The sequence below is a fragment of the Montipora foliosa genome, chromosome 6 (genome assembly GCF_036669935.1).
Source record: "Montipora foliosa isolate CH-2021 chromosome 6, ASM3666993v2, whole genome shotgun sequence".
Classification (NCBI taxonomy): domain Eukaryota; kingdom Metazoa; phylum Cnidaria; class Anthozoa; order Scleractinia; family Acroporidae; genus Montipora; species Montipora foliosa.
The window spans coordinates 71537474-71547473 of record NC_090874.1 but is presented as its reverse complement, the minus strand read 5'-3'; the positions used below and the strand labels follow the sequence as shown (position 1 = coordinate 71547473).

Below are 10000 nucleotides of genomic sequence, written 5' to 3'. Positions count from 1 at the left end.
CTCACTCACTCACTCACTCACTCACTCACTCACTCACTCACTCACTCACTCACTCAGACAAACAGCCCCGATGACATAGTGTGTAGTGCACTTATAAAGGGTGCTTTCGATTGGGGAATTCAGATTTAGATCTTAAAATCTGGATCTTCGGATTTCCAGTCGAACACAAAATCTGAAAACGAATTTTATCGCAGATTCACTAATTGGAAATCCATGTCGGGTAAGGATTTCAATAAACAAAATCCGTTTCGAAATCCGATTTCGGATTTTGCGTTAGATTGGAAATGCGAAGATCCGGATTTTAAGATCTAAAATCGAAAGCACCCAAGTGAACTACCACAAAAATAATTTTAAAAGCACGCCCGTTGTATTTCCGATTTGAATAATCGCAAGCGACTCCTCATTGGCCGAAAGTAATTGCAAATTCAATAATAATTCTATTGAAATTTGCTGACTTGCTTTACTTTAAGCGAGTTGGGAAAGGAACTGTTTTCACGGACTTTTCGGTTGTCACTCGCTAAGGGACCTGAAAAACCGCTCGTAAAAACACGGCCTGTCTGTTTATTTCATTTGTAATTGATCTGGCACTTCAAAAACAATGAACGGTTGGGCGAGGCCGGAATAGTCTCCACTACAGTTTTGTCTTTTGTCCTTAGCTTTTTTTTTTTTCGTTTCCGTAAAGTACCATTGCTGAGCTCATCCGTTTGAAATTTTTCCCTAGGTTACGACAATGACTAAAATTCCCGTTATAGATGAAGTTGTCAGGTCAGTCCAAAGTATTGGGGATGCCATTACGGGCGATACAGCTGCAGCTCGTAGGAGGTGGGATAATTGGGAAAGCGACAGTTTCCTTGCAACTGCGGGGAAGGCGGGAAGTCTTGTGCTATTTTCAGGAGTCTGTACAATGGTTGGCGAGACTGATAAAGCAACTAAATTTAAAAAGGAAGCTTGCAAAAACGGAGAAAAGTTTGGAGCCACCGCAATTAGCAGCTTGTTACAGGTAGGGAGGATAGCGGTTCAAGCTGCTACCTATGGTGCCCCTAATCCATTATCCGGAGCATTGAACGGTTTCGCGTCTGGTGTTAACAGAATTGTTGATGAAGATGCTAAGCGTGGGACACATGGCATCTCCTGGGGTGATCTCTGGAAGGAAGGCGGTATAGGTGCAGCCAGTTCCGGTGGGATCGTTCCGTACGCTGGAACGGCTTTTGAAAAATTTTTGCGTGGAGAAAAAGTTGAAGTTGACCACAGGGAAGAATGGGCCAACTGTTTTATCAACGCCGCTCTTACAGTGGGGACAGTTGGAACAGTGAAAGGGACAGCAGCTTTGACCAAAGCGGGGAAAATTGGAGTGAAAACAGCCATGGCTATAGGAGGAACTTCTGGGCTAGCCATGGGCAGTGGGGCTGCTTTCATTTCTCAAGAAGTTCAATCTGCTGCCCTTGAGAGAAAAATGAAGAAAGATGGCTACAAGTATAATCGCGACGAGAAACTAGATGACGGAAGGGAGCATGCAGTCTACACGAAAGAAGGAGAGCCAGATATCTATGCACCCAAGCCAGACCTGGGAGATATCGTGACTCAAGGTGTCATGCACGGAGTTACGACAGCTGTAGCAGTTAAACTTGAAGTGCAGAAACAACTAATACAAAACGAATCTTTGCCAGGACCAGGCGACCAGGCTGCAAATCGAAATCTGCGAGATGAGCAACCACAAATCGTTATAAATAACGTAAACAACGGAACACAGATCATCAATTCTCCGGGTTCATGGGTTATCAGCTGGCTCTTGGGTGGGAGCAGCGTTACCGGAGAAATTGTCGACTGGTTGAAATCGTCTGAGAGTTTGGATTTTGCAAAAGAAAAAGTATTGAGCTTTTTTAAAGCATTCTTTTAATTAATTGTTTCCTCAGTGGATACTGTTCGATAGTATTGGACCCACTTTAAAGAAAGCTCTGTCGCCAAACGTCTTAGGCCCAGGCCAAACGTCGAAATTGACATGAGACGAACTGAATGGTAGTTTGGGTCGATCCAAATTAATTTAAGTCAACCTAAATTAAAAATGTTGGGTCAAACGTCGAACTTCACGTCGAACCAAATGCAAAAGCGAATCTCTCAGTCAGCGGGATTCCAGCAAAACGGCGCAAATGAATACACGAAAGAAGTGTTTACATGCTTTGCAGTTCTAGAAAACGACGTTCCATACTGCAGAAAATACTGATCTTCTAAATTCGGCGGAATATTCATTCCTCAGTGACAACCCCGCTGTTCTTTTCACGAGAAAAATTCTCTAATGTTCGTTGGATTTTTGCAAATCATGACGCACACCCATTTCGTGTTTAGGAAAACACGCGCGATAGATCTTCGCCGTCATTTACTGGCGTTGAATTCAACCTTGCTCGCTTACTCGCAATGTTTATAATAGATTGCCCAAAAACAAAATGACAACCCGTGCTCTGTTATAAATATTTTGATATCGCGGCCTAAATATACATTATCGTACAAATTTATAAGAGACCTTTTTCAATATTTTAAAATTCAGCTTGATAGTGAGGCAGTGAGGACAGAGGCAAAGGAAACTGGATATGTAAATAATTTTCACATTTATTCCAACGGGTTCTATTGTTTTTGTCCTCACGGCCTCACTATCAAGCGGAATATTTGATATTTCGAAAATGGCCTATTTATGAATTAAGTTGGACTCATGAGTAGTCCGACGTTTGTCCCAGACTAGATCTTTACACGAGCGTTCTATCCCTCTGAGGTGGACTGATAGAACGTGTGGGTCGATCCTAATACAGTTCGTCGATTTTATCATAAACTTAATTGGTTCTGTTTAGTTCGTCTCATGTAAAGTTCGCCGTTTGACCTGGGCCTTACAATTAGTTCTCGCAACTTAGTTCTCGAGACAGTGTGGCCCAGTGGTTAGGGCGCTTTCCTTGAGATCCGGAAACCCCGGGTTCAAGACCCGCTCTGACCACTCGTTGAATTTCTGGTAGTCCCTGCTTCAACTTCCCAGCTGCACTTGTAAATAGCCAACTGGTTTGCCTCCGGCCAGTCGGGATTCTTTAGTTAATAGTTGATGTTGTTCTGTTCCGTCGTTTTGTTGTGTTCCATTGGCCCTGAAAAGCCCCTATGGGGAGCGGTCAATTATTTATGTATATAACTACTAAAAGTGAATCATCAAAGTTCCTCAAGCAGTAAGGACCTTCAGATTTGGTCACCAGCAGATGTGATAAGGAGGAGCCAAACCATGTCGCGCCTTAAGGCCCGGGCAAACGGCTTCAACCTCTGCTTCGCGAATATTAATGTTGAATGAAGTTAAAGCCGTTTGACCCCTACCCCTACCCCTCCCCCTCTTTCAACATTGTTGGGTACGCACGTGCGCACTAATCGGTCTCTCATTGATGGATCATGTTTGTATCCATAGTAACAGGCACGGCTGCAGCCTGGGACTCAGTACAAGGCCTCTCGTGAAGCTCTCTTGAATCAAATGTTGATAATGTGTTGACACCGTTTCCCCACCCCAGGAGTCAACATCGTTCAACATCATTCAACAAAATCGAACGGATGTTGAACCAAATGTTGAAGCCGGTGCCTTTACGCTGTAAGAACCTTATCAATCTATTTTCATTTTGAAAAATGTAGTTTAACGAGGGGGACAGCTATTCTTAGAGTTAGAGTTAAGTTTCCAAAATCCTAAATTCACTGAGATTTTGGAACACAACATTCATAAAAGCTAAACTTTTGTTAGCCTAATAAGGCCTAAGGTTAGCTTTTATGCATGTTTAGGATACTTTTTGTATTTCTAAATTCAGGATATAGGCCTTCCAAAATCTTGAATTCAGGATTTTGGAAACTTAACTCGAACTCTACGACATAACTCTATGAAAATAACTCTACTGCTAGTCAACCTCTTTAACGGAATGTGTTAAATTGTTGTTAACCTTGCGTTTCAGTGCATTTGTGTCAAGCTTAGTAATTAGGGGAGTTGATAAAATACAGTAGAAGGGATATATATATACTTAAGAAGTTCGCGCGCAGATCCGGGATTTTTGCAAATGTTATGTACATCATTACAGCTACTGATTTTCCGGTGTTCAGCTCAAATTCAACTGAAAATGCACTATTCTGCCACTAGAATGTCGCCTTTAAATCTCTCATTCTGCTCGAGATTCTGACGGCAGAAATTATTCGAGCGTCGCGATTGATTAGAATTTTGCTTTAAGAACTGTTAATAACCCTAGAGCAATAAGAAATTTTCTTTCGACTGTGATTCAATTTAAAGAATGTGGTTTGATATATTGGGGAGATTATATTAGACTATACTAGAGAGATTAACGTGGAAGGGGAAACTGAAGTCTGCTGCTTATCATTAAAAAGCACGTAGAATTGTTTTGCTTTTTTAATGCTCGATAACCGGACGTAATAGGTCCGAAATTAGGTAACACCAAACGAGTTTCTTCCAGGTTTGGGAAAAATGCACATCACTGTCCGAAACGAGATGGGAAATCTCTCTAATATATAACGATTGTGTTTGTCAGTATGTAAATGTGTATGTCTTCGACTTGAAAAGACATTTTGCCTCACGGCCGCATAGTTTCAGCGAGAAATTTCTGATTGATTGATTTGGGTGCTCTTTTTACAAACGAGTGTCCAAATGGGTGTGTCCATTTGTTTCATTTTGTCTTAATTAACATTGATTGAAACCGAATATTAACCAGTTTTCTTTTTCAACTTATTGAATCGTATAGAATATGACAAACTGCTTATTTACCTGTGTGACCGAAGTTCTCAAACCAGAAGATCAAAAGATTTTGCTTTTCCTAAGGGATAGACCATATAATTTTGATAGAAAGGCCGGATCAATTTTGGTGGCGAATTTAATAGGAGAAAAAGATATTGGGCAGAAAAACCGATACAAAACTCTCTCTCGGGAGAACTCTCTTGCGGTGTCCTAACTTAGAGAGTTTCAATTCGCTGAAACACACTCTTTGGTGTACAAAAAAATGTCTAATTCTACGCCTTTCAGCATAAAATGGTCCATCCCTAGGCGTGATAAATTGTAATCAAGTGTGTAAAGCTTTTCATGTTTCTTTGTTGTTCTGTTCAAGGCCAAAGTGCTTTTTAGAGAAGGTTCCGATGATGTGGGAACTGGGTATACCTTCTTGACACATTAACAAATGGTTTATAAAGAACAAGTTCAACAAAAAAACATTACAACTAAAAGATAATAAACCTTGCGTGAAGTCAAAGATTTTTGTATGTTCTTTTTTATCTTTTGTATTCGCCTGCAGGATGGTCAGTTCCGCTATGTTTTTGGTGGTAAATTCAATTTCAATCAATTTCTGGGTCCATATAGACATTGAGATTCGCCAACGGTTCTCGTACAAATCTTCCAAAACTTTCATCTGTTTATTATACATTCGCCGGCTAATGGTTACAAGATTGGTCGTAGTACTGTTAGGAGAAAGTTCAAAAATTAAAAACTAAACCGAGTCGGGGTATTATATTAGTTCAACAAAGCGAGACAATCCTCGTGCTTTTTTGCTACATATTCGTGAGTACTAGTGATCATATTAAATCGTGCTAAATCAGAAAAATGAATCACTCAGAAAACAAGAAATACAATAATACCTTCTATTTTTAACTTGATAGCAAAAAGCGCACAGTTATCTCCTTCAATTCGTTACCTGGATTTTCGTACAAGAGCTAGAGCTACGGCTGCTGCCCCCTTATTTCCTCTTTATTAGGTAAAATTCACGTTGTCAAGTTCGTTTTTGCTCGCCGGAAATGGTTAGATTTGCAATTACAACCTCTGCTTTAATTAGCTACTTAAACTTTACTAAGCCATAAAGAACACCCTGAATTGAATTCAAAATAGATATGTTCGTTTCCAAACGCAACAAAAAACACCTTAGCTTCTGCCACAGCTCGTTCCCTGCGAAAAACGTGGAACTTCCCAAGTGACGATTAATAGTTCGAAGGGAAATCGGGGAAACTCGAAATGACTATTACTAGTTCGGATATTGCTTAATTAAAAGATTCCCCAAGGGGAGCGATCGCTTATTACGTTACAATTTTTAAACAGGCTTAATTTTGGGGGTCAATTTATAATTATATGAAAAGTGAGGGACGCTGACTTTCGGGCCTTTTCTGCTGCCAGTTGAGAGACGTTTCCACAAGCATCTTTGCTCGATTCGGTAGCCGCCAGATTGAATGCTATGTAACCAAGCTTGCCCCAGGATCCTATCAACTACTTACTAATCACACTACCGGAATCCCACACCTTTCTGAAAACCACCGCCCCCGCACCCCCGGGAGGAAATAAACGATGTCTCTATTTCTGAAAGATATGGGTCACCTTACTACGACTCCCACCATAGTTAATAGAGTGGACTGGTTTTGAAGCTCGGCAAACATCAAAGGAGCAAACAAAGATACCAAGATTTTCGGTTGGAAAGTCCACGACCGTGCACAATCTTTTGTTTTGCGCTCATACACTATGCATGAATTACGTAAAACAACACGTTTCTATTGGCTAGTTCCTCAGTACGGAGTAAACAACTGTAGTGTTTTGTGCACGGTCAAGGCCAAAAAAGAGAACAAAAACCTACAACAAAGAAATTTGTCGGGTTTCATAACCACTCCCCTCTATTAGCTATGCTCCCACCAATAGACCACTTTCATACATTTGTAAATGCGACCACTTCTTTTGTATTTATGTTAATTAGACCTACTGCCCTCGTTTTGAAACAAATATTCTTTTGAAATTTGCTCGTCGAAACGAGGCTAGAAAGGCTTATTAGCATTAAAACAAAAGAATATTTTATTTGGCCGCCATTATGAGAAAGGTCTATAATAACGCGATTTTCTCCGGCCCCTGAGATTTAAATGTTTTGGGCCAAGAACAGACTGTTAGGCACAATTATTTGTCGGTAGCAAAATGTCCCTTTCCGTTAGCATGTGGCATACCAGGTACTCACAGTGGCCCACAGCAGGCCTTTTCTTTGCCTTATGGGTGACATAAGGATCCCTTCTCTCATTCGTCTATAACACGCACTTCAAATGTACATTCATTTCATTAATTCATCGAGTCTTTCACACGGAAACAAATGAGCCCAACAAATTGACCAGCTCTCAACTGTGTGACGTCAAAGCTCAGTTGGTAGAACATCGCACCGACATCGCAGAGGTCATGGGTTCGAATCCCGTTGGAGTCACCTAAATTTTTCAGGTGTCGATTAAAAAGCGACAATTGCTTAAATTGTGTAGTTTCCATAACTAAGCCATGGTAAAGGATTGGATCTAGTTGTTCTGTCGATACAAAAATAGCACCAAGATATGCGGTAAGTAAAATTAATCACCTTGTTCATGTTTTTCAACATGGGCGAAAGATCCCATGAGTTGGTGGGAGCGGCATTAGCGTTTGAGAATGCAAATCAACTTTTCACTATTGTGAGCTCGGCGTACAGTGTACTCGCGATATGATTAAAATCGTTTTGAAGTCCCGAAACGCAAATAAAACCCGCAACCAATCGTGTTATTCCAGATACTTTTGCTAATAATACATCAATAAACTTCTTCAAAAAGTTGGACATTTTGAATTTTCCCCACTTTCTTACACATGCACAAACTTGGAATTTCCCCCCTTTTTCATACATACAGTAAACCCTGATTCATGGGGAATGAGGAATCGCGCAGGGTTGAAAACACTCCCACTTACATCAGTGTGGCCGAAGGATCGTCTCCCGGATTCGACGCCATACTTTTAGTGGTTTTGTTTGTTGCTCCTCCACTCTGCTTTGAGAAATTTGCCGTTGCCCCTTTCATCAAAAGCCAAAACGTGATTTGATTGATCCTACTTTAAGAAACGCACGCTTCACTTGGACTACATTAAACCAACCCCTCCAATGACAGCGTTTTGTGAAAACAATCAGCTACCAAGCAGCAATTTCTCCCTCGAGAGACATGTGGTTGACAGCTGGGCGATTAAGCCATTGCCATTTCATGCTGTGCAGCATACCTGTACATGTCGGGACGCAATAAACAAGAAAAGGGTTCAGTATACTTGCACGAACACGCAGTGGTTTCAAATAAGTACCGACAGCGATGAATTGAAAAGCGTCGGCTATTTCACACAGGGAAGTCGGCTACTTTTTTCCACTGAATTTCAATTGAAAAATTCAAGGCAGATTCTTTCTAACTTAAGATTAAATATAGCGTGCCAAAACAAACCTCTAGATAAAGGGGCCATTGGGCCACTTGTTGATATAGTTGGTTACTCTATGACACCAGCAGCCAGACACCCTGACATGAATAGGAGAAGATTCAATGATAAAATTCTAAGCTATGGCATATACAGGTAGGGATTCTCGAAAAGACGTCCAGTACTTTTTGGATCCTTACATAAGTTGAACCTATAATTCTATGATTAAAAGTCGTTTCCAGGAGACCTGTCGAGGTTTGGCCATTAAAGAAGGTTTAAGTGAATATCGCGAAAGAGACGATGCTCGCAGGGTAAAACGTCTTGCGATAACGTCAGACGCATGAATAGCAATCAAAGTTCTTACTCTTAAGGCGGCTCAAACTAGTTTCAACACTTGAAAGAACCGTTCTTATCATGATCAGCACTTCATCACTTAACAGCAATGTTATGGTACCATATCAAACACCAATTATTTGCTGTTGGAAAAAACGATTCGCTCATTTTCGTGACGGAAAAGGTACCGTGGCACTAGGAAAAGCCCTGCAAAAACACCCAATAATTTTGGCTTTGGTTGCTCATATCTCAAAAACGAAACTCGGTGACCCCCATTTTTTATTTCTGAAATGTAATCAGCAATGCCAGAATGAAACTTTCTGCAAAGTTAAAAAAAAATTCTTTGGAGTAGATTCAGAACCACCTTAATCTAATTAGAAATTTAAGGTAGCTCTGAATCTGCTCCACCGATTTTTTTTTTTTTTTACATTGCAGTAGAGTTTCATCTTAGCTTGCTGCAATAAAAAAATTGGGGTCACCAAGTTCGTTTTTCAGATATGAGCAACTAAAGCCAAAATATAGGGGGTTCTTGCAAGGCTTTCCTGTTGCCATGGAAACTTGTTACGACACAAAAATGACTGCTTCTTGGTCAGCAGTAATTGATGTTTCACATGGTACCATAACATTGCTGTTACGTGATAGAGTGTTGTAGTGTCAATCCTTCTAATAACAAGGTCTCTTGAAAGTGTTGAAACTGGTTTGAGCCACCTTAAGTGGAAATTTGGCATTTTCATCCATTTTCAATTTCATTTTCTTACCACTTAAACGATTCAGTTAAGATCACACATAAACTGCTGTAAACTGAAAATTTGTTGGGGAGCCGGATGGCGTAGTGGTGATAGCACTCGCCTGCCACCAATGTGGCCCGGGTTCATGTTCCTGACTCGTGGCGATCGCTAGGTGGGATAAGTTTGTGGCTGGTTCTTTTCTCTGCACTCGAGAGTTTTCTCTGCCGGGTTCTCGGATTTTCCCCGTCTCCTCAAAAACCAACATCTCTACATCCATTAGGACCAAGATGCAGGACCTCCTTGAAACCACTTTCGGGTGAGTGGTGGCTTCCTGGATAAATATTTCGAATTATATCAATGGCTGGCACTTTAAGCCGCAAATGGTTTCGTCTTGTGATTACACCCTACTACTCACCGCCCCGTCACATAGTGGCAACCAGCTGCCTCTCTATGTCCCCAAGGAGAGAAACTTGCACCAATCCTGAACAACATGAGGATGTGTCCACTCGGCCCAAGTTCCTCATTCATTATAGGATAGCCAAGTTAAGGCATCTTTAGCAGTGCGGGATTCCACCTGCAGGCTTGAATCCAACTTTATGCCCTGGTTTTGCTGAAACAAAAACAAAAAAAAACGAAGGAAATGATTAGTTTGCTCAAGTGGCGTTTTTGCACTCATTTCCCTTAACCACGCCAGGACTCTCTGTTGGTTTGCTTGTTTGTTTTTCATTTA

General features: G+C 41.0%; 1 protein-coding gene across 1 annotated transcript in view; it reads left to right on the top strand.

The window, feature by feature from the left end:
* LOC138008332 (uncharacterized) overlaps positions 1-6445 on the top strand; it is a 21447-nt gene extending 15002 nt beyond the window's left edge. Inside the window, exon 2 of the mRNA XM_068855646.1 lies at positions 722-6445. Coding sequence (XP_068711747.1) covers positions 731-1897 — 1167 coding nt within the window. The 5' untranslated portion in view covers positions 722-730 and the 3' untranslated portion in view covers positions 1898-6445. The remainder of the gene's footprint in view (positions 1-721) is intronic.
* The last annotated feature ends 3555 nt before the right edge of the window (positions 6446-10000 follow it).